This window comes from Saccostrea echinata, unplaced genomic scaffold, assembly GCF_033153115.1.
Source record: "Saccostrea echinata isolate AGI-Se365-2 ecotype Australia unplaced genomic scaffold, CSIRO_AGI_Sech_v1 ptg000012l, whole genome shotgun sequence".
NCBI lineage: Eukaryota > Metazoa > Mollusca > Bivalvia > Ostreida > Ostreidae > Saccostrea > Saccostrea echinata.
In genome coordinates, this window is record NW_026889761.1 from 15133904 (window position 1) to 15158913 (window position 25010).

The 25010-nt window shown below is 32.6% G+C and overlaps 1 protein-coding gene across 1 annotated transcript in view; it reads left to right on the forward strand.

Moving 5' to 3' along the window:
- The window catches only part of LOC133185418 (uncharacterized), a 56539-nt gene that overhangs the window by 15664 nt on the left and 15865 nt on the right, over positions 1-25010 (forward strand). Inside the window, exon 2 of the mRNA XM_061320607.1 lies at positions 15110-15182. Within this exon, the coding sequence (XP_061176591.1) occupies positions 15122-15182 (61 nt within the window). The 5' untranslated portion in view covers positions 15110-15121. The remainder of the gene's footprint in view (positions 1-15109; positions 15183-25010) is intronic.

Below are 25010 nucleotides of genomic sequence, written 5' to 3' on the forward strand. Positions count from 1 at the left end.
TTAAAAAATTACAAAAAATTTTGAAGCTTATTTTTGTTACCATCTACATAAAAAATTATTTTTTTCCCCAAAAATAATCATAGTTTTTTTTCATAAAAAAATATTTAAATTGCAAAATACGCATTTTTCAGGGCTTAGATAAACCACAGTTTTTCAGTTTAAGTTCTTCAAAAAATTTTGTCGATGTTTACTTCTACAAAATTATTTTATTTGTGTTTAAGGGGGAACCTATGTCCGAAAAGTTTTTGTGTGAAATTATTGAAACTTTGATATTATCTTTATTGTCATTTACTTTTAAATACTAAGTAATAAAAAATATACATGTACCTTTATACGATACTTTTCTTGTCAGACCATTCTGGCTTAAAATACAAAGAAACTGTCGATTTTCAGACAGAATCAGCATCAAAATTGAGTCAAAATGATAAATCAAATTAGAAATCAAATCTATTAAAACATTAGACTTACAACTTTAAAACGATAGCAAATTTACTGGATTTTTCACAGCACATTTTTTTTCCCGAGCATCATGCAAGTATCATTCCATTTTTCCTACAGTATTTTTTGTTATTTAGTTACTGTGAAATCATTATATTTGTGGGGGTTTAATTTTCTTTGAGACCCACGAATTCATCTCCACCACGAAATGTAAAATGTCATACACATAACTACTCAACAATTCTTCAACCACGAAATCAATCCTCATAGTTTTTCCCCAAACCAATATTGAAAAAAAGTTTTTGTGTGAAACTTTGTAATTAATATTTTGAAGAAATAACCTATGTATGCAAAGAAATGAGAAATATTTCGTTTTTCGAATTTCGAGTTTTACTGTATACGGTAGAAAACATCTAATGAACATTGATTCTAAAATTTTACTTTTTCCGGGAAAATTTTCTCTCCTATTGGTCAAATCTTTTGAAATTCCGAATACATCCTTTCTGGGTTGGAAATATTTTGACTGGGGCGGACACTCCACCCCACTACCAGTCAAAACGCCCCGTAAGAAAACCGTCCCGGTCAAAGCGTCCCCTGATTTTGGTCAAAGCGCCCCTTGATTTTGGTAAAAGAGCCCCTGATTTTGGTCAAAGTGCCCCCTGATTTTGGTCACAGAGCCCCCTAATATAACTTTACAATTAAATGATGTTACAAAACCACCCCCAAATATTGGTCAAAGCGCCCCTTGATTTTGGTCAAAGCGCCCCCTAATATTTTTATAGAAAAATTTCATTTCGAAACCGTCTCCAAGCAATGTGCCCCTTTTTGATTTTGGTCAAAGCGCCCCTTAGATATTCTTTTATAGAATGTTCGTTAGCAATTTTCCCCCCCAAAAAACCCTAATTTTTTTTTAATTTAGTTTCATTTTATTTCCCTTTACTAATTTATGCTATTTATTTCATATCCCGAAAAATACATTTTCTACTTTAAGTTTTAGTTGATTTTTGTTTGTTCAGCGTGTCCCATGAAATGTTTCATAGATTAAATTTGAATAATCTAAAACAAGAAAACATTTTCAAAGAAATGAGAATATTGTAATACTATTACTATGTATCTTCATATGCAAAGATGCATGGGGATCTGAAACTTTTCAGACTTGCATACAGATGTTTTACATAGTTGTATTTTTCCTTTCAGGATTTTCCATTTCAATTTCTCCTTTTTTTTCAATCTGTCTAATTCTGAAAAATTACGCTACTTGTATAAAATACCGTCCCCAAGTATTGGTAAAAGCGCCCCACAATATATTTTTAATGTGAAAGACAATACGAAACCGCTTTGATCAACAATTAGGGGGCGCTTTGACCAAAACCAGGGGGCGCTTTGACCAATACTTAGGGACGGTATTTTAACATCAGTTTCGTGTAAATTTCTATAAGGGGGCGCTTTGACGAAAATCATGGGACGTTTTGACCGGGACGGTTTTCTTTACCCTCCACTTTACCCCCCCCCCTCACCTCCGGAAAAAAATCTGGATCCGTGCCTGGAAGAGGGTGGATGAAATGGAATTATCTTGCAAATGGAGAAAGAAAAATGGTCAACCTTGATCTTTCAGCTTTTTGGCCTTAAGGCCACATAAATTTAAAGTAAGATTTTCGTCCTAATTTGCTTAGAAATTGGGCGCGGATGGGCGGATTTTATTTTTTATTTTCTATTACTGTAAACATCTACAAAACGATCTTCTTACACAAAAATTTTCACATTGTAAATGTCAATTTGGATATATATATATATATATATATATATATATATATATATATATATATATATATATATATATATATATATATATATATATATATATATATATAGTTGATTGGTTATTCTTTAAAATCTGTACAGAAGTTTCTTTTTATATGAAATATTTATCACACTGTAATAATGACTTTATGAGAACGTTTGTACCCGCCTCACTTCATAACTGCATTTTTGAAATTGGGCGCGGATCCAAGTACTATGCGCATATTGGTGCTTTACGTGTTATTCACTAATCTCATTGGCCTTTTTCTAAATATATATTTTTCTTTAACTAACATATACGTGTGCTTTGTCTAAAAATATCACAGATTTCCACTGTCTTTTAACGTCCAATTTTTCGTACTTGACACGGTCGTCATTGTCAAAATTTTACACAACACATGGTGTCTAATTTAGCCTTTACTAAACAGTTCTAATAGATGTAATTATATAAAGTCCACCGACAACCTGTATTATATGTAATACCTCTCTTCATGCTTATGTGCTAAAAATAGTGTCAGACGACTTTTAATACAAACGGGGAAATATCCAAAAACTTTGAGAGAGATCGATGCCAACGAATTTCCAATTGACTTTTGATTTTTTAAAAAAAATGACCAAAATAAAAAAAAATGAGGCGAAAGACTTTGAGAGGGGCGGTGGGGTCATAGGGAGTTATGGTATAAAATTTCAATTCAAAAGCTCAAAAGCTTCTTGAGATATTGCCCAGAAACGAAAGTTTTACACACAGACAGAATGTAAGATTTTATGATCTTGAACTTTGACCTTTTGATCTCAAAATCAATAAGGGTCTTTTTTAGGACATAGGGGTGTGTGGTATAAAATTGCATTGCAAACACTCAAAGGCTTCTCGGAATATCGCCCGGAAACGAAAGTGTTACAAACAGATAGAATGTATGAATTTATTACCTTGACCTTCTGACTCTAAAATTAATAGGGGTCTTCTTTAGGCCATAGGGAGTTGAGATGTAAGATTTCACTGCAAAAGCTCAAAGGCCTCTTGAGATATCGTACGGAAACAAAAATTTTACACACAGACAGAAATACAGACAGCTAGACGAACGGACGTACAGACAGACCCAAATTAAAATCTCTCATTTTCATTGAGAGCGGGGGACAACAATGTGAATGATTTAGGAACTCAAAGGTTCTTTCAAAAATATACAATAAAAATCTCTAGTTAATATGCAAATCTCCATGGAGGTTTTTATCTAGTGGTATTTTATTCTTGACACAGACGTTCTTGAACATGGCCTTGCATCATATATCAACTTCATGTTCTACTACAGGTAAAATATTCAACTTTTATTATCATTACCTATGTTTTCTATGAAAAGGTTAATTATTAAAATTAGTAAAATAAATTGTAATAAGAATAGTTAATCTTCAAGTTATTTGTCATTATGTATCTTATAAAGATATACTTCATAATTCTCATATCAGATATGATTGCATTTTCATTTTTATTTTATTTTATAAAAATTATTTTCTTGCAGATGTAATAGATATTTTTTACTTTCACAACAAAGATTCTGCACAGAAGACAATAGACAGTTTCCTAAATATGTATGAACTCTCTCTATACTTAAGAACATCTGCTGATGCATGCAAATCAAAGATAATTGTAATTTGCTGCGATGCATCTTTGCAGAACAGTATTGACGAGACTCTTGAAAAATTACAAGGTATCTAATTTGACGTCCAAGTATGATCGACTCCTTCAATATCTAAATTCATATTGCACACTTATCCAAGTCTTGATCTTTTGCAGGACATGAGTTAAGAATGATGGTCATCATTTGTCCAGAAGAAAAGTTTTCCAAATATCCAGAATTTAACTTAAACAATAAAATAAAATTTTGGACATACCTGACTTGCAGTCAACGTAATGAATGTGTTTCCTGTACCGAAAATGAATTAGCAAGACGTGTGTTTCGTTGCTTTATGGAAATGATACATTTGAAATCGAAATCGGAATCCCCTTTAAGAGGTCAGAAATTTTCAGAAATTTTTCCTACTTTTTACTTATATACGAGGGTTGTTTGGAAAGTTCGTGGACTATGCCAAACCTTGTTATACTATCTTCAAGAAATATAAAATGAACACATTATCATATGTAGAAATATTTATTTTGTTGATGTGTGAAGTTTCATTCCATGTGCTTTAATAGAATTCATGTTATTTAATTTTAAAACTAACACGTTTTGTAACCACGGAGCAAACTCAACAACACTGTAACGTCAAAAACATACCGATATGAGGATCTGAAAATACTATCCCTATACATTTCACACAGTACCGTAAATCTGGAAATTTTTACGTCGATTTATTTTTGCGAAACTGGTTCAAAAAGGTGTTGATTAATTTTTACGTTTTAAAATTTTGCGAATTGTCATTGGTGCATAAAATAAAAAGAGCTTAAAATTTTCATAACGTACAGTTCATCAAGTTACAGATGTGCATACAATGAATTATGCATGTACATACTATCACATTTCTTTCGTCGGGGTTTCATTATACACGAGAGTAAGTTCTTCGTTGACTATCTGTCGTGCTAGGAATTCGTTGTTAGATAAAATTGGCCTTTCTTTCTTAGAGAAATGATTAAAAAGAGACATATTGCCAGTCAAACAATCTGACGATATTGAATGTAGTTAATGCATGGATTATCAGGGGTAATTAGCCTGTAGTATGAACAGATGTTCATCGGGTTAAAAAAAAAGACACCGATTGTCAGAAAAATTTTTGTTTACATTGTTTGTTGTTGATTTATTTTTAAGAAAAATGTTTTTGCGAATGCAATGCACGCGCAAATTTGCTAAAAATTTATCTACAGTAAAAATTTCCAGATTTACGGTATTGCCCAATACCACTCATTAAAATCGTTTCGCTATCACTTGAAATCTATTTTGCTAACAATTGTTCCAGGAGAATCAATTTGTTTGTCAATGTTATATTTTTCACTGAATAAGTATGCTTCACAAGATCAGCGCCCAACTCTTAGCATGACGTTACTAACTTTTAATTTTTTTGATAAGATTTTTACAAATAATCCGTTTTCTCACAGATCACTATCTTCTAAGCAGAGTAGTCTATCATTCAAATACCGCTTGTACCATGTACACACACATGCATGGCTCGCTTTTGACATATTTCCTTCTTCCTCCGGCATTTTCAGAGTTTTTTTTTCTGAAGTTTTCTAGAGTACAACACAAAATTGTATGGTAAACTGCTGCTCCGTGACGTTCTACGACGTCATATTTTATGCCTTTTTCAATGAGGACTACCTATCTTCTGAAACGGATTTCTTTTCAACGAAGCAAAATATTGTCATAATTTGGTATCAAAAACGATGAAACAATTCTTAAATTGAACGTGTAGCATTTTTCCTTTTTTGTGACATTTTACAGAAAAGATGACTCCAGACATTATTTAGTGTCTTGGTGGTAAATTACAAAATTTTGACCTGCTCCGTAATCCAATGTTCGCATTTTTAAAGTCTAAATAAGTTTGAATTAAACCAGGATATTTAAAAAATTTAGATGCACATCATTTGAATTTACTGTTGAAATATTTTTTCTAAATTTAGATATAATATGATGTTAAGGATATTCGCTCCTCAATCAGGAAGGATAACTCTTAAATTTATTATTTAAGTCTTAAAATGAAGCTTGAAATTGAAACCGTTTCGTGCAACAATTTTCATTTTATGCATCTCAATTCGATTCAATGCTTTTTGAAGTCTTAGAAAAGGTCTTGTAAAAAGTGAACATTTTACCCCATAAAAGAAAAATAATAAATTCATTTTTAGAGAAGTCGAATTTCCCTTAATCTAGCATTGGATACCAATTCTTATTAGCATGGTATGAAATTAGACGTACTAAGTGATGTCTAACAATGATAACACAAGCTTTTTACTAAAATACTGTAAAAGCATATAAAAGATTCACATTTCTCCGAATGCTTGGATATATACCTATATCTTTTTAATCCTAAAATATATTATGGTTGATAAATTTTCAATTAGAAAATGCATAGCTGCTGCTTTTATTCGCATTTCCTGAAAATATATTTCACATTTGATAATATTCCCATATAATATGATTAACTATAACGATGAACTTTGAAGAAATACCAGGGGTAAATTCATGATACTCTGTGAAATCAGAGACATTTTAATGAACATTTTCAATTACTTCAAAGCTGATTTTCAGAACCTGAGGATCGGAATACCTTAAGTACAAAAGTTATGACGGTAGTCCACGAACTTTCCGAACAACCCTCGTATACACACACACACCCACCCTCACACACACACACACACACACACACACACACACACACACAGATATATATATAAATATATATAAATATATATAAATATATATATATATATATATATATATATATATATATATATATATATAAGTACTAAAAATGACCAACGACACGAACAATAATATATTATTGTTCGTGTCGTTGGTCATTTTTAGTGTTTTCTATAAAATTCCATCCGTGACCTTGTATCTACTTAATAGATCCGACACTTAGGATATACAGTGTTGTTGGTTTTTAGTGCTTTATATATATATATATATATATATATATATATATATATATATATATATATATATATATATATATATATATATATATATATATATATATATATATATTCTAGGAACAAAAATAATGATTGTTATTAAGTCTATTTAATTTAAGTAATATATAAATCTAACATTCAATTTATTGTCTAGGTAAATTGGACCCTTTATCAGAGAGAAAGATGCAATGTGTCAAAATTAGTCATAAACAATTTATGTAACAAAAATGATTAATTTCATATATATGTGGCAACAACAAAGTTTTACTCTCTATAAATAAATTTGTTGAATTAGTTAGATTTTAATTTAGCAATATTGAAATTCTTATTCATATTTTTAATTCGGTCATGGGTTGTAATTATGAGCACATAGGTCATAATAATACTAAATTTTTAGTTTCTTCTAAAATAGTTTCATTGCAATATCTTTAAAATTCTTAATCCTGACGTAATTTGATTAATAATTTTGTATTTTGAAAAAATAAATATCTTACAAATCGTTTTTCCCCTAATTAAGATTAGTGACTCTGATAATTACAAAATTTAGAATAAAATAAATTTAAACATAGGTGTTCCTATATTTTTCAAACTTTAAAATGTTTTAGCATTTTTATACGTAGAATAGTATCAGTAAACGGATGGAGTCCTTTGCGACAAAATGCAGACACCTAGCAATTTTCACTTACTTGATATGACCATTAAAAGTGGTCACTATCTGTTTTCTTAAAAAATTATCTATTCATAAAGCACTTAGTTAGAAATTAACATGCTGTAAATTACACAAATTCTCAATTCGTGTAAAAAAAGAAGAAAGCAATGATCATGCATCATTCATCAATTAAATCTAATTCGTCAAAGAGGGAGGGAATGTAAATCTATTATTGCAAAAACGTAAGAGTAAATTGAAATTGTTACACACATCTCTCTCTCTCTCTCTCTCTCTCTCTCTCTCTCTCTCTCTCTCTTAAGAGAACCATTTATTGTATTGACATCATTGAATAATTTATTTCCTGCGCTTTTTTAATTTTGTTGATAACTACAGTTTCCTTATCAAAGAATTTTTTAAATACATTTTTTTTGTATGTTTGCATCCATAGTTAACAAGCGTAACTTATAATAGTATTTTGTTATCCTCAGGCGCTTCAGCAAAACCGGAATCGTCAAACATCCTCTATGCAATGGCTGATAAAAGAGTTGAAAAAAGCTTTTCATCAATGATAAAATATTACCTTGAGAAAAAATTAAGCGCTTCATTTCAATGGATTGACGAAAAATCTAAACATAAGCCAGTTCTAGCAATTTGTCTAAATACAGACAATGTTGAAAATGAAGTGCAGCAGCTACAAATGCACAGAGGTAAATAACACTAAAAGGGAAAATCATTTACGAATACGCCATATCTGCAGGTAACAATGAAAGGCTCAAGGACCTTAACGGTCACCTGAGTTAAACAACACAGTATATGATCCATAAAAATATAAAGTAAACAAAATAGAAAGAAATGATGCATCTTCAGTACATATTCAACAGAACCCCCTTAATCAAAACGCCTGACACAGGGCCTGGGAATTTCATACTTTTTGAAAAGGCATGTTTGTTAACCACAACTATGCAATTTATTTGTCTGCTAACTACCTGGGAGCAGAACTATAGAGCCCTGCCAAAAAGCCAAACCCCTAATACGGTGACCATGAAATTCTTAATTTTGAAAGAGGCATCCTCGTTAATCATAACCATGCATTAGTTTATCTGCTAAATACCCAGAAGCGGAGAAGACTTTCAAAGAAATAGTGCATTTTTACTATATAATCAATAGAGCCCCCGCTCTAACACCAAAATCCCTGATCTAGGGACCATGAAATTTACAAATTTGGAAGGGGCATAAATATGCACTTAGGTTTTTTTTATTAATACCCAGGAGAAGAGAAGAAAATTCTGAAAGAAATAAAACATATTCACTGTATATTAAACAGAGCCCCTCTCCGGGAATCCCTGACCCTGGGGCAACAAATTTCATAATTTTGAAAGAGGCATCCTTTAAATCATAACCATGCACATTGTTTATCTGTTAAATACCCAGGAGCAGAGAAGGTTTTCAAACAATTTATGCACTTTCATTAGATAATCAATAAAGCCAAGCCCAGACACCACCGGACCCCCTCAACCAGGGACCCTGAAATTTACAATTTTGGAAGAGGCAACCTTGCTCAGCATAAAATCTGCTAACTTAAAGTATACAGAAAGACTTTTTTAAAAGAAATCTTGCATTTTATTTATATGATCATTAGAGCCCTGGCCTAAATCCAAAACACTTGAACCAAGGGCTATGAATTGCACAATTTTGGTAGAGGGCTCAATGTTTATTACAATCATAGTTTGAATGCTTGATGTCCAACAGTAAAAAAAGATAGATTAAATGTGATTGTAATGCCCAATCCTCAGGCCCAAGGGGGGCAGGGACCGTGAAATTCACGATTTTTGTAACCCTTTACCCATTGAAGTTATGTGCCGAAATGAGTTGCAATTGGTTGAGTATTGAAGAGATGAAGCTGAAAAATGTTCAAAAGCCCAGGACCAAGGAACGATGGACGAAAACATACAGCAATAGGTCACTTGAGTGACTCAGTTGACTTTAAAATATTGAACATTAATTTATTATTAAGGATTAAAAGCTAAATTAAATTTAAGAATTATAGTATCAGATAAATAGGCAAAACGTTTGAAGGATTTTTTTCCTTTTTTAGGAATAGATACCATTCTGGTTGTCATAAATGTGTGTGCACAAGGAGTTTCCATTCAAAGATCTTCCCAATGCAATAGTGGTTTCTCCAATGTTATAGATTTACGTTTCGATGAATATTCCAATGAATTTTACGGAAATGAATCTTCGCTGAGAGAATTGATGAAACTTCTTTCTGAAAAACGTAATGAAAATACAGGAGGTAAAAAGTAAAATCTAAAACCGATATCAGAAATAAAGATGTAAAGAGAATTACTTCGGATATACATTCTTCATCTTTAAGATGAGGTCTTCAGAAATATTATATAGTAAACATGAACAGCTCATAGTAGAGATTTTAGTTTACGAATCAAGCTTTTAGTGTTCAAGAAAACACTGTTCATATTTATCATTTCTTAGGTAGTGTTGAGGACAAAGAGAAACATCGATGGCAAATACCATTATCAAGATTCATGAATATGTCGAAACATTCTCAGTTAGAAATGCACAATGTTGCGTCTGGTGCGTATGCTTTATAAAATGATTTTTGTTTTAACTGATTTTTTTTTTCAAACTGAAAGAAAACAGAAGAGTATTCAAATTTTCCATTTAGACTTTAAAAGAAAAACGAAAACAAATCCGGTAAAACCAGGGTACGACAAAACGTATTCATTTTGAATATTTTAAACAAACTCAGCAGACATTTACGTAAGCACTGCGTAGACTAAAATATCTATATTTTCTATACATTTCAGAAGATAAGCAGACGCCCGAAAGCAAGAAGTCAAAAAATCTGCGTAAGCATACACCAGCATTAGATATGCAAGAAGTTTTTTGTTGTTTTTTTTTCAATTCGAAAGAATTTTAAATATCAATGAAAATGATGTTTTATCATACACTGTATGTTATCCTTCTAGGCAAACATACATTGCAATTCCTTTGCAAGGCAAGGGAAGATGAATGCAAGAAATTAATCAGCGGGTTTAAAATGATGTACCATTGGAACTTCGATATTGTTTGGAAGGCAAGTGCCAACGATATAGACTTACAAAAAAACGTTTTTCTTGTTTGTCTAAAACTGTCTCGTTTAGAAGATGATATAGCACACACTATTTCAAGTGTTCATCTTTCAGGTATGTTCAGAGATAAATATATTCGTTTTTGAGACTGCCGTTTTAAATAAATATTAACCTATAACATGCAAAAAAAATCATGTGTTTCTTTTAGTTAATGTTAAAAACTTGTTTATTTACAGATACAGTGAAACCTGTTTTAATTATTCTGCACCATTGCGTAAAAGGTGTACAGCTTAATGATCCACTGCCAACTAAGGATGTTCGTTTCAAAGAGGTTATCAATATTTTATACAATGATGAATCAGGATGCTATGAATGTAACGAAAATGAACGTGCCTTAAAGAAGATGAAAAACTTAATTTAATGAAAAAGTGTTCGTCATAAATGATGACAACTAATATTTGAAATTGTGAAAAAGAAGCATGTATTTGAAGTCTGTAAAAAAAAGATAACTTTAGAGATGACCTGCAGCCTACTTATGATAGTATTAAAAATTCAAGTCTTTTTAGCTCACCTGAGCTGAAAGCTCAAGTGAGCTTTTCTGATCACCCATTGTCCGGCGTCCGTCCGTCCGTCCGTCCGTCCGTTTATCTGTAAACTTCTCACATTTTCAACTTCTTTTCAAGAACCAACGGGCCAGTTTTACCAAAGTTGGTACAAAACATCCCAAGGTAAAGAAAATTATAAATCGATCAAATAAAGAGCCAAGCCCATTCTAGGTGGAGATAATCAAGAAAAGGCGAAAATAGGGTGGGGCATTTAAAAATCTTCTTCTCAAGAACCACTGGGCCAGAAAAGCTGAAACTTATGTGAAAGGTATCTGGGGTAGTGTTGACTGTAGACTCTAAATTGTTCAAATCATTGCTCCGGGGGTAGGGTGGACTTACAACAGGGAATCAAAGTTTTACATTGAAATATATAGGAAAAATCCTAATAAATCTTCTTTTTTAAGAACCACTGGGCCAGAAAATCTGACACTTCTGTGAAAGCTTCCTGGGGTAATGTAGAGTCTAAATTATTCAAATCATTGAAATATATAGGAAAATTCTTTAAAAATCTTCTCAAAACGGCTGGACAAGATAAAGTGTAACTTTTATAGAAGTTTCCAGAGGTAGTGTAGATTTTAAATTGTTCAGATCATGCGCGGTCCCTTGGGGTAGGGTACGACCACAATAGGGATTACCTAGGGAAAAGTCTTTAAAATTCTATACTCAAGCAATTATTTATCATATTAATGTGGTAGCATCCTCTGCCTGTGTTGATTCATTTTTGCTCATATCACGGCCTTTGTGTATAGGGTGGGGCCCCAAAAGACGATAAAAAAATGAATACATGTATATTGAGAAGAAAATCATAATATCATATAATCATAATAAGATTATGCGTAATAGTAGGGCCAAAGTGACTGACGTGAGCGTTGTGGCCCATGAGCCACTAATTTTTCACTCTGATTGATGTTGTGCCAAGTTATCAACTTGCATTTAGGCCAAAAAAAAATTAATTAATAGTTTCTCAGGCACCGCCGCATCAGGTCAAAAACGGCCGCATTGACATTTTGAAAAGGGAAATAACTCAATTTTCTATTTTTCCAAGTTGATAAAGAAAATTGAGTTATTTCCCTTTCATAACAATTAATAGATAGACGTTTTTATTAGATAAACAATATTCTTCTAGTGTATACAGTCCTTTATTAATTAATTTTTAAAGAAATGCTTAGAATAAAATAATTAAAAGTTGAGTACATTATAATTAGTATTATATTAAGTGAACAAAAAAGTAAGAATCAGTTAATATCATCAATTTGTGGAACTACTAACATAAAAAAAAGATACCTGCTTCAAAAACAAACAAACAAACAAACAAACAAACAAACAAACAAACAAACAAACAAAAAAAAAAAAAAAAAAAAAAAAAAAAAAACCCTGCCTGTCGCATTGAAGTTTGAAATTGTTGGCCTGAGAAACTATTAATTAATTTTTTATGGCCTTAGTGCTAAATCACGGACTGTAAAAATAAATTTCAGAATATGACAATAAAAAGACATGAAAACAATAATTTCATGTATACTTCATTGTTTTATTGACAGGGCATAACCGTGATAACAAAAATTCTTTTGATCGCTTTTCAAAGCTTTGAAAGCATTTGCAAAACTAATTCAAATGCTATCCACTTTTTAAAACCTAGCATACCAGGTTATTTGATTTCACAATTCCTGCTAAAGAACCCTCCCCCCCCCCCCCCCCCCGGAGATGACTTCTAGTTAAATTCCAGGCACCTTATCCCAACCGTTGTGTTTCCAGTGGGTCTGGGTTTTTTTTCTCTCTAATCTTGATTTGTATTGTTTATACGATTTATGAGATTGATCATTAAATTGTTTGCTATCGTCAAACTTTTTATGATGTCGGTGACAGTACTACGAGTTTCTTTTAAGTTTAAATATTTCGTAGTTTATAAACACGGTCTTAGATATTTGCATTATTTATAACATTGATTTGTAAAGATTTTATAGTTTATTTGATAAAAAAAAAAACTATTAATGCTAAGAATATTTAATAAAGAGTCAGGGGCCTGTTTTACAAAAGAACTACTTACGACTTTCAAATTTACACTAAATTGAAAATGGTTTTAATCTCTTTAAAAGGAATGTAGAAATATATTTTTACGCTAGCAATATTAAACAGAATCATTCATTCGGCAAACTTTTACAATGAACTAAAGCTTTTGGTCTTAGTCGTAAGTTCTTTTGTAAAAACGGGTCTTAGGTTATTAAAACGTTACGTTCACAAATATAATCCTCTTTTATAAGGGGACAAATATTGTATTTGACAAATATTGTGGTAGTTTGCATAATCTTTTTTGCAAATACAAATTATCACTGTTTATTAGTTTATCTTATAAGTTTCATTCCACTTGTTTGAGCATTGCTTTTCTGCTAATTTTGACTACTTATTGCTTTGTTTACCTCATCAATAAAAAAGGGCTCAAGGCAGATGTGAACGGTCAACTGTGGATGCTTTCCCCTCCTAGGCATCAAATCTCACCTCTGGTGTTTCCACAGATCATTGTTTAAGATTTGTTTAGCTTACCAGATTTATGAGACTGAACAGTATTTGTTATATTTTTTTTAATATTGATATAAACAAGGAGTAAAGATGTAGATAAAAATGTTTCACTCAGAAACACAAAATTCTAACACTCAAGAAATATTTGAGGAACTTAACCCTTTGAGTTGTGTTACATGTCAAACTTACATGCTTTTCCAAGAAATATTTTTGTTTGATATAAATGGGGTTAATTATAGGAACTATAGGAATACCAGGATATCTTATATCGCCTTTATTTCACGTTAATTATGATTTACTCTCTATTTTTTCAAATTTTTTCATAAATTTTCTATTTACTCGGAAAATAAAATATGTCTTAAAATTACAGAGATATCTGGTATTTTAGAGAGATATCTCTTAAAAAACAGATATACCTCTTAACTTAGAGAGATATCTCTCACCTTTAAGAGATTTCTCTTTATGAAAGTGATATCTCTTTCACTTAGAGAGATATCTCTTACGCTTAGAGAGATATCTGTTTCGCTTAGAGAGATATCTCTTTGGTTTAGAGAGATATCTCTTTTACTTTGAAAGATATCTCTTCCACTTAAAGAGATAACTCTTAACTTTAAGAGATATCTCTTTCGTAAATAGAGATATGTCTTAACGTTAAAGAGATATCTCTTTCACTTAGAGAGATCTTTCTTTCAACTAGAGAGTTACTTCTTTGAGAGATATCTCTTCCACTTAAGATTCAAAGACGTACGATTCACACATATGTTACATATGTAAAAGAGAAAGTCATTCCATATGGGCGGAAACAAAGGTATTTTCGTATATGCAATGACAAATGAAATGTTATTATATTTTATCGAAAAGACTAAGTAATGAAAAGTAGGTGAAATGTTAACTCCACCAATTTTTTTACATTACAGTTTCCCTCCCAAAAACGAATCTTAGTGCTGGAATATAGATAGCAAACTACATGATTTGTAATTGTGTGATCTATTTTTCGAGGGAGAATTCATACTTGAAGTAAATGATTTTTATTTAACATTTTAACATTAAAAAGTAAATAACCTTAGAATATAATAAAAATCCTAGGAAATGATGTCATCTAAATTATGACATAATTTATTTTTTTTACCTTAAGTAAATGGAATGGGCCTACAGAAGGACTTTAAGAAAGAGATAACTATAAGACATCAATTAAATCTGAGTTATCTAAGTTAACTTTAATTGAATTTCGAACTGCAACATTCAACTGACAGTTTAAAAAAACGGCTAGTTACGACTCTAACGTGAGGTTAATTTATTTATTGTTTGTCCAGCTGAATCCAAATCAATAAGCTAATTAATATGAACGTATATCTAACTTCTCCAAATTAATCAATCGTTCCCCGTGTTTCAGGTGCCTAAAAGGATGTGCCAGTGTTGTCCAACAACATCCAATTTTTTAAGGAATCTGTGTTGCTGTTTTGCAGGTAATCGCGTCAAAAAAAAATTAATAAATATTCTATATCCTACTTTTTTCAATATCAAAAGAATGGAGAGATATTTCTGTATTTTCAATTTTGTTTATTTCAATAAGTATTAATTGATTTAAAGGTGCTTGGACACAGATTTGAAGTTAATATGTTCTCAAATTTTCTGTATAATTTCATGACTTATATGTTGCTATAGCATTTCATACTAAAATATAATAAAAATCTTATTTCATCTCGTAATTATCGGAACTTCAAATTTCTGAACACGTTTGATTGACACATCCTTGCACTTTCACAAATTTTAATTTTATTCTTAATACTTAAGAAAAGTGGCAATTTTGTTGTGTATTAATGAAAATATTAAAAATGTAATCCAGAAAATTCAGAATAGATATGTTCGAAAGCAAAACCCACTCACAGTATTGTCAGTCCGTGCTCAGTGGTGTGTGCAGACTTTAACAATTGAACACACCCGGTGAATCGTAAACATTAACAATAACAGAGCTCTCGCCCTGTTTAGAAAAACAGTTTACGTTTCAAGGGTGTATTCAATTTGTTAAACTCTGTACACAACACTGAGCACTGGCTGACGATATTAGTGAGGGGGTTTGCTTTCGCACATTTCTACTCTGAATTTTCTGGATTATAGATGTAATGTTTTTCATTTATACACAACAAAATCGCTTCTTTTCTTAAATGTTAAGGATAAAGATAAAATTCGTGAAAGTGCAAGGATGTGTTAATCAAACTCGTCCAGGAATTCGTAGTTCCAATAATTAGCAGATAAAATAAGTTTTTAGTTATATTTTCGTGTGAAATGCTATTGCAATATATAAGTCGTAATATTATACAGAAAATTTGAGAAAATATTAACTTCAAATCTGTGTTTAAGCACCTTCAAATTCATGAACTAAAACGATTTTCTTGAAGAAAAAAAATTACTGGGAAAACAAATGACTAAAATGCAGAAGATTCACCAAATACCAACGGAAATCACAGGAATGCCTTTCAATTCTATATTTTGTGTTCCTTACATCAATTACTTTATTCATTTATATCTTCACAAGTCTTCAATATAATCAAATTCAATTGACAATTTTCTGGTATAGACCGATATTGTTCTATATTTAAATTTGATAATTGCTACCATTTAACAGTTAGCGACAAAGTAAAATTAGAAACACAAGTAGATTTCGACTGCATTAAAAAAAACACCAATCAAGTCAATAATGACTGATATCATAAATATATATAACGAAGATGGATAGAAAGTTAAATAATATTGGTTTGAATCAGATATTTAAGGGGGGGGGGGAGGATTCCTATTATTAATTAAAAACATGATTAGGGTACTTTTATTCGTAGAATTCGTTACTTAATATGAGCTGCAAACAGAATATATTGAAAAAATATTCTCTGAACTACATGTAATTACTAAACAATTGGGAACTTATTTTACTGTCACTATAAATTTTGTATTCACGTAAGTCCCTAAAAATAATATTAAAAAAAAACTTAAAACATCATTTTTATTCTGCTGTTTTCTTTGCATTCAATATGGCTGGTACATGTTGTGACGTCACACCGGTCAAGGGCTTAAAACCGAGAGTTTCAGAAAATCGCTCAGATGTGAAATAAGATTTCTCCTCGATATCTCCATTAATCATAAATTTTGGTGTGTTTTTTTTCTTTAACTGTATTTCAGCATGATCTTCAGCATGTAAAAAATGTCAGTGCAGGTCATCTTTCTTCTAGACACCACAAACCAGGGGCCAAAAGGGATTTTAGCTTATCTTATCCTTAAAAAGCTTTCCATTCTAAAAACTGTAGAGGGTGAAATCCCAACAATATCAATATTTTGCATAAAATGAATAAGTTAAGCAACTGATATTTTTTCCTTTAATTCTAAAAAAAATCAAAATCCAAGTACTGAACACATTTCTGATATACATGTATGTACAATTGATCTGCAAAACAAAAAAATCTATCTTAAAAACTGTACTTGGGGTTATTCGGACAAACTATGTACCCATTAGCAACATTTTGCATGAAAATGATCAAGTTCAATAACTGGTTTTTCCCCACAAATGATCAAAAGTCAAAATCAAAGTATCATGCACATTGCTTTTATACTGAAAGGAAAAAAAACGCATAAATTATTTTTATTGATCTACTACAATTGCAACTAATCGTTATTATTATTAAAATAGTTTTGAGTTTATTTGGGCTTTAAATAATGTTCAGAAATGGATATGCGATAGAAAGATCACTCAACCACTATCTTGAAGAGAGCAAAAATAGTATGTATTTGAGCTATGGGTTGAAAGCTACAGGTTGTAGCTGGAATTTTGGTTAAGTTAAACCATTTAGGTTGGAAGTAATTAATAAATAATTTGTACCAGAAGCTGTTTAAAAGTTAATTTAGGCAAGATTCAAAAACGTTTAATTCCTGCCGTAGGATGATAGGTAGTAATGCTTCAAACGCACCGTCTTAATTATCATTCAATAATCGCATTACTAATATAATCCATACTAATAGATTCTAATTTATTGTTGAATCATGTCTGTTTAAATCGCTGTATATCAATAATTAGTTTATTTGCATATATATTTTTAAGAATATTTTGCATGACAACTATATGTAGCATGTATAAGTTGCTAGAACTTGTTTCTGATCCTATTGATTATTTCAACGAAATACGGTAGCTCAGTCGGTAGAGTGTTCGCTCCGTGATCGGAAGGTCGTGTGTTCGAATCACGTCCGCGACTGACCTAAGCCGATAAAAAAAATTGGTAGCAACTGTTCCTTCGCCAAGCGCTCGGCACTTTGAAGTGAAAGTTGCGGGTCTTTTGGATGAGACCTGAAAAAATGAGGCCCTGTTCCACGGTAGGCGTTGACACAATAAAACCCTCACTGCTCGATGGCCCTGAGTGCCGAGTAAAGGTCTAAATTTGAAGCCCTTTACCGGTATATGGTGACGTCTCTATATAGGTGAAAAATTCTCGAACGGAACGTAAAACAACATACAATCAATCAATCAACAAAATATGTTTAAAACAATTTGCTGAGCAATTCAACGTGTCAAAATTCACTGTATCGCGGCTAGATCGAAGACTCATGTTGGCTGGAAGGGTAAAAACCGTCCAGGAAGTGGACGTCTTCAGGGAACAACAGAACTTCCCGAGAGAGACGAAGCAGATTTCAAACTTCAAGTAAAACTGCTAGTCGCATTCCTGGCTGCTGCAGTGCCAGAATTAAAGAAAAATGTACGCAATACAGTCTCATGAAGTCAAGCCTCAAAGCATCCAGACCATCCTTTTACAAACATGTTCCACGAAAATAACGCACATTGCTAGGATATGCCTAGATTTTCATATGACCAACAAATTAAAGTTTTCACTATTTCACTTCTATATCGATTTTCAACACCACTAATGAGCTGAGGCAACCAAGAGTAAAACCATCACTTTTAGAAGAATCAATCATCTGATCAATTTTATGCTCAAAATAATACCAGCTGCTGTAAATGCAGGATAAGGACACAGGCGATATTGTCTTTTGAAATTCTAAATTTTAAGATTCAGACCCTTACTCCCTGTAGTCAATCACGCTGATGGTAAAATATCCTTTGATTCTAAATTATTCCTTGATAAATGGCAATTATGAATGAAATTTTACATAAAATTGTACTTGACTATCATCATGTCGAATAGTAATAAATGATAACCCTGTATATTTAGGCGTGCGTATCTTTTACCTTTCAGTATATATGTAAGAGTGATCTGCAAAATAAGTCTTCCTGTCTTGAAAACTGTAGAGAAAATGAATTTTTATAATAAATTATCTAAAATCTAATTCCAAGTACAATATCTCTAATATCATTCTCTAATTCTCTAATATCATTACAATTGATCTGCAAAATTATAAAAAGAACTTTAATTCTTTAAAAGTTTAGGAAGACAAATGGTGAACCGTTCTCTATTTTCACCTTTTCATCAGTTACAACTACATTCAATTCTGCATGACGAAGGCAGTAAATTATGAATTAGGAAAAACTGCCCCAACACTATGGAATTTCATATACGACAGCAATCTGACTACTGCCATCTGCTCATTGCCAGTTGCCAGCTGCTTAATGTCAACTGCTCACTGCTTATACTGCCAACTGCTCACTGCTTACTGCCAACTGCCATTGCTCATAGATGATATTGCGCACCTTGTTATCTTTAATATCCTTAATACGCATGCTTGAATAAACCAAAAACTAGATACGTTTCTTGTTGCTAAGGCAACAAGTGCATGGTCTTCCGACCGACTTTCTCCAGAACGCTCTGCTACATCACCTCATTAAATACTTTACTGAATGTATTTTTTTTTTCCGTTTGCGTTTATGTTACACAGTCTTTCAACATAGATCATGATTATTAAAGGTTTTCTTTAGAATCTCTCATAACAAAACTTTTTGAAAAATTAGCAAAAACTACCATACATGTCTTCAAAGAGAGAAATACCATTTACAACTATGAAAGAGAAAAACAACCTCCCAGCAGGATTCGAACGCGCAACAGTACGAGAAAGTTTGGATCGGTCATATCTTTGCAAGAAATGCATAAATCAAAATGCAGAAAACAAACATAGAATTTTTAGAAACCACTTTATTGACACTGTATATCCAAGAAAAAATATTGGAAAACATAAAAGTTGTAAATTTCACATTTTTTAAATTCACTTCCGTTTGCGACCGGAAGTACGAAAGACGAAAAATAAAGGTCGATCACCATATCTATATTTAATGCTTTATCATGTCTGTGAGTTTCAGTTTCATATCTTCAGCTGTTCTTGAGAAAATTAACGAACAAATTTCCATTTAAAAAATACAATTTTCCCCAAACATCGCAAATGAAAGTGAATTTCGAAAAAGTGAGGGACACACCTGGAGATATTCTCATGAGGCATCTTCGCTGAAAAAAATCTTTCAAATTAATCTAATTAATCCATTGATTTTTTACTAAAAAAATGAAAGTGTTCTTTGTTCTTATAGTATGTAAATCCTATAGTATAGTATAATCCATTTCTTTTTCATTTAAAGAAGCATATTAAGAATATTTTAGTAAAGTAAAGAGTAGCTAGAAAACAACCTTTCAGTACTCACAGTACCTGGATTTTACCGCAAAAAATGAAAGTATACTCCGTCCTTATTTATGATAGTGTATGCATTGATATTTGCATTTAGAGAAACGTCTATATAGTAGTTAAAGTAAAAGAATAGAGTATCTACAAAATGCCCTTTCAGTCCTTACGGTACTTTGATTTTTATTAGATAATGCAAGTAGCTTCAATTCCATCGGTAAGAAATTGTAAGCATTGATTTTTGTGCATAGAAAACATGCTTGTTTAAAATGGTTAGAAACAAGTGGGTATCCAGCAAAAGTCCTTTCAGTACTTGTGGTACTTTGATTTTTTCTGCAATTTAATGTAACATCCATCCTTATATAAGATAGTGTATGCATTATTTTTTGTATTAAAGAAACATGTAAATACAACCTTCATGGATGCCATTTCAGTACTAACGGTACTTTGATTTTTTAATGCAAAACGAAAGTAGGTGAATTCTCCAAAACGAGTCATTTGATTTCAAAACAAATTATATATTTGACATTTGTAGATCAATCTCTATTACGCATAAAAATATGTTAAAAAATATTTAAAAATAAAAAAAAGTCGATTGATCGAAACGAAAATTCACTTCCGGTTCAGACAGGAGTGAGGTGCCTCAGTATCTTCCACAGCGTCCCTCGATCCACGCTGTCGAATGCTTACTCAATACTCATAGTCGATGAAATTGATATAGAGGGAGGACTTCCACTCTAGTGATTTTCATTGATGACGCGCAGACTAGCTATCTGGTCAGCACATGATCTGCTGCGTCTGGTCACGGAGCTTTGGGTCCGCTGCCTCTTTCATCCTCTCTCGAGGATTCTGTTGAGGACATTGCAAGGCACTGACAGGAGCATAATTCCCCGGTAGTTACTACAGTTCCTCTTTGGCAGCTTAAAAAGGATGCCTTCTTTCCATTCCTTCGGAATATTCTCTTCCTCCCAGATCTTGAAGAGGTTGTATAGGATGTTAACGGTTGTCTCTGTAACAGCTTTGATGGCTTCTGCTGGCATCTCGTCAGGCCCTGTCGCTTTTCCATTCTTAAGTGTGGTAATTGCTCTCCTGATCTCTGTCTTTGTCGGCTTGTCGCAGTCGATCGGGAGATCTGTATCGGCTGGTTGTATAGCCGGAGGGTTCTGGTGTTGGTCTATCTAATAGCTCCCCAAAGTGTTTTACCCACCTCTTCAATTATTTTTCTGTTGTCGTGATAGGGGGTTCCCGTTCCTGTCCTTCACTGGCTTGTCTTTCTGTTGGAGGTTGTTGGAGAGCTTCTTTGTGACCATATGCAGTTCTTTCAAGTTTACTTGTCCCGCTGCTTTTTCAGCTTGTTTGGCCATGTTGTCAGTGTGATCATGTGCTGACCAAGTTGTCAGTGTGATCTCGTTTACTTTTCTTACTTTTCTTTTTCTGTGGCTGTTTAGTCCTCTTGAGCTTTTGCATTTGCTGTTCTTGTCCGGCTTGTGTTCAATGCCGTTTTTTTTTCCTTCCTCACATCAAGTATCCTCATGGTATCAACAGAGATCCATTCTTTATGTTGAGCTTTTCTTCTGCCGAGGACTTCTTCACATTTCCTTGATGTGCTGTCATTGTGTCTCGATGTTGGTATCATTGTTTTCTAGCTGGACTTGTAAAAGCTGGAATCGGATGCATTGGCAGGCTGAGGTGAAATGTTTTCCTCACTTCCTTTGTTTTGAGGACACTCACGTTGTACCTTGTCCTCATGTTTGTCATGCTGATAAACTTCTTGAGGCAAAGTCTTAATACCGTTATCAGAAGATGGTAGTCTGATGAAAGGTCTGCTCCTCTCATCACCCTGACATCTTTCCATGCTCTTCGAAATTTGATGAGGCAAATATGGTCAATCTGATTTTCTGTAACATGATCAGGGGATCTCCATGTGGCCTTGTGAATCCGTTTAGGAGGGGAGATGCTTCCTCCTGTTATAAACTGGTTTTGGGATCTTAGGTCTGCAAATTTCTCGCCATTCTCATTCATGTAGCCCAGTCCTTGTGTGCACACAGCTTCTTTGTAGCAAGTGTTATCAGCTCCGATCTTTGCATTAAAGACGCCCATGAGTATTGTCTTATTTATCCAAGACTGCCTGAAGTTGATGGTTAACAAAGGAATTTCGAGGGCAGAAAGGGCGAAAAATTGTCATTGTAATCGGCAGATAGTCTAATGATAAATATATTTATTTATAAATATTTACATTTGCAAATGTTTTTTTTCTTAGATGAGCCTACTGAAGAGAAACTATGTTCAATTCTGTATGAAGTTATAAGGGGGTCACATGTCATAAAGTGACCAAATCACACGGCGAGGTGAAATATTGCCAACATAATTATTTCTGTTACAGTGAAACTGCTTTCGGAACTTCTAAATCGATAGCGATGAAAAAGGTAAAATAACTAGATGCGTTTCTTGTTGCTAGGGCAACAAGTGGTTTTCCGACCGAACTTTTCTCCAGATCGCTATGCTACCTCACTTCATTTAATACTTTACTGAAGGTATTTTTTGTTTGCGTTTATGTAACACAGTCTTTCAACATAGATCATGATTATTAAAGGATTTTTTGTAGAATCTCTGTTAAAAAAGCTTTAAAAAATAAGCAAAAACTATCATACATGTCTTCACAGAGAAAAATATCACTTACAACTGAAAAAAGAGAGAAACAATCTCCCGCCCCAGCAGGATTCGAACCCGCAACAATACGAGAAAGTTTGGATCGGTCATATCTTTGCAATAAATGCATCAATCAAAATTATGAAAACATACTTAGAACTCTTAGAAGACTCTCTATTAACCCTGTAAATCCCAGAGAAAAATATTGAAAAACAAAAAAGTTGCAAATTTAACATTTTTGAATTCACTACCGTGTGCGACCGGAAGTATGAACGACGAAAATTAACGGTCGATCACCATATCTACATTTGATGCTCTGTCACCTCAGCAAGTTTCATATTCATATCTTATCATATATATCGGAAGACCTTAATAATAACTAGTAAACTAATTGTCCAGAGAACAATTAGAGGCCTTTCCACCTTTTTAAGTGTTTCCGTGTCATTTGGGCTGAAAAAAAAGGAAAAATGCAAAAAAAAAAATGGGAAAAAAAGGCTCCTTCAGCTGAGATCGAACTCAAAACCGTTGGTTTGAAAGGCAGGTGCGCTAACCACTGCGCTACACATTGCGATAAAATTGGTAAGTTAATTGTTCAAGACTATAGAATAAATACAAGCGTATTTTTAGAATCGGTAGGGGAAGAAAGAAGTTCCGTAAAAGGAAATAGTTCCTGAACTTGCAAGCAGTATATAAAATAACAAGGGACGGGCTGCGTGAGAAAACGTTAACACTGTTTCCTAATGAAAATGTATTAATGGACTGTAGCCCGATTCATCGATATTGTGGGCATGCTGAATTTTTTGAAAATAGCTTTATTGTAAGCTTAAAAGATCGGGTTCGGATTTTAACATTTCTGACTGAATATCCTGAAATAGATATGAAACATTTAAACAAGCATTTCTTTGGGTTAAATTAAATATGTGTAGCACAAATTAAACTCCCAACATGCAGTTTTAAAAGGGAAACACGACAATGAAAGCGAGAATTGCTTTTAATATACCGAAAATCGCTATTTCTGGAAACTGATTAATTCTAAATAAAAATCAAAAAAATTCCAAATGTAAAAGAAAGAGAGTATGCTTGGTATTAAAATGTCGTATCATATCAGGAGAATCGAATGCTACTAACGACATCTGAAGAAATAGCGATAAAAGGTTTAGATTATTTCTTCGTTCACCTGCACTTTAATTTCAAACACAACAGAACTTGTAGTTTTTGCCGTGAAACTTCATGACTTCTATAAACTTATAAGACTCACCGTAAAACTCCCCAGAAAGTTTCTCTGAGGTCTATACTACATTTGTACCAAATATGGTGTCGATCCGAGGTCTGGTTTGAATTTTACAGAAATATTTTACGTTGTTGTTGATGTGATTTTTTTAAGAAGGGGGGGGGGGATTATTTATTCTATGCCTCTTTTAAACCAAGATTTGTAACTACTTCCACATCCTTAAGCCTGATTGTGACCTTTGGGTCAAGGTCAAAGGTCAAGGTCATTACAAAAAAAGGAAATCTTTACTTTCTATGTTTTTACCTGATACTGGAGCTGGATGCATGTCCTTACTTTTCATTTGACCCGATGTCAAGTTCAAAGTTCAAGGTCATTTGGTGAATTGCTATATTTTACACACATATAAGGAATTTCTTATGTTTTTAAATGACCTTGACCTTTGACCTTGACTTATATTTCAAGGTCAAAGTCAAATATGCCGATGCAGTTGGTCCCATGTCTCTAGGATACACCGTTTTAAAAAAAAAGTTCATTAAATGTAAGCAGCGTAAACTTTCAGGGGCAGTAACTCATACAAGGGACCAAAGAATGCTTTCGCAATGATAGAATGAAGAGAGTACTGAATGAGTCAAAGACACTGATGAAGGTTTGGAATCTCTACGGTTTACGGTTTTGGAGGAGTAGCGATAACAAGGTTTTATTGCAAAAGGGGTGACAACTTTTGAATGGGTAAAGTTTTGGGGACAAGAATGAAATCCTTAAAATAGTTTTAGAAGGACATATTATAGATGCAAAGAAATTCAGTATATGTCGA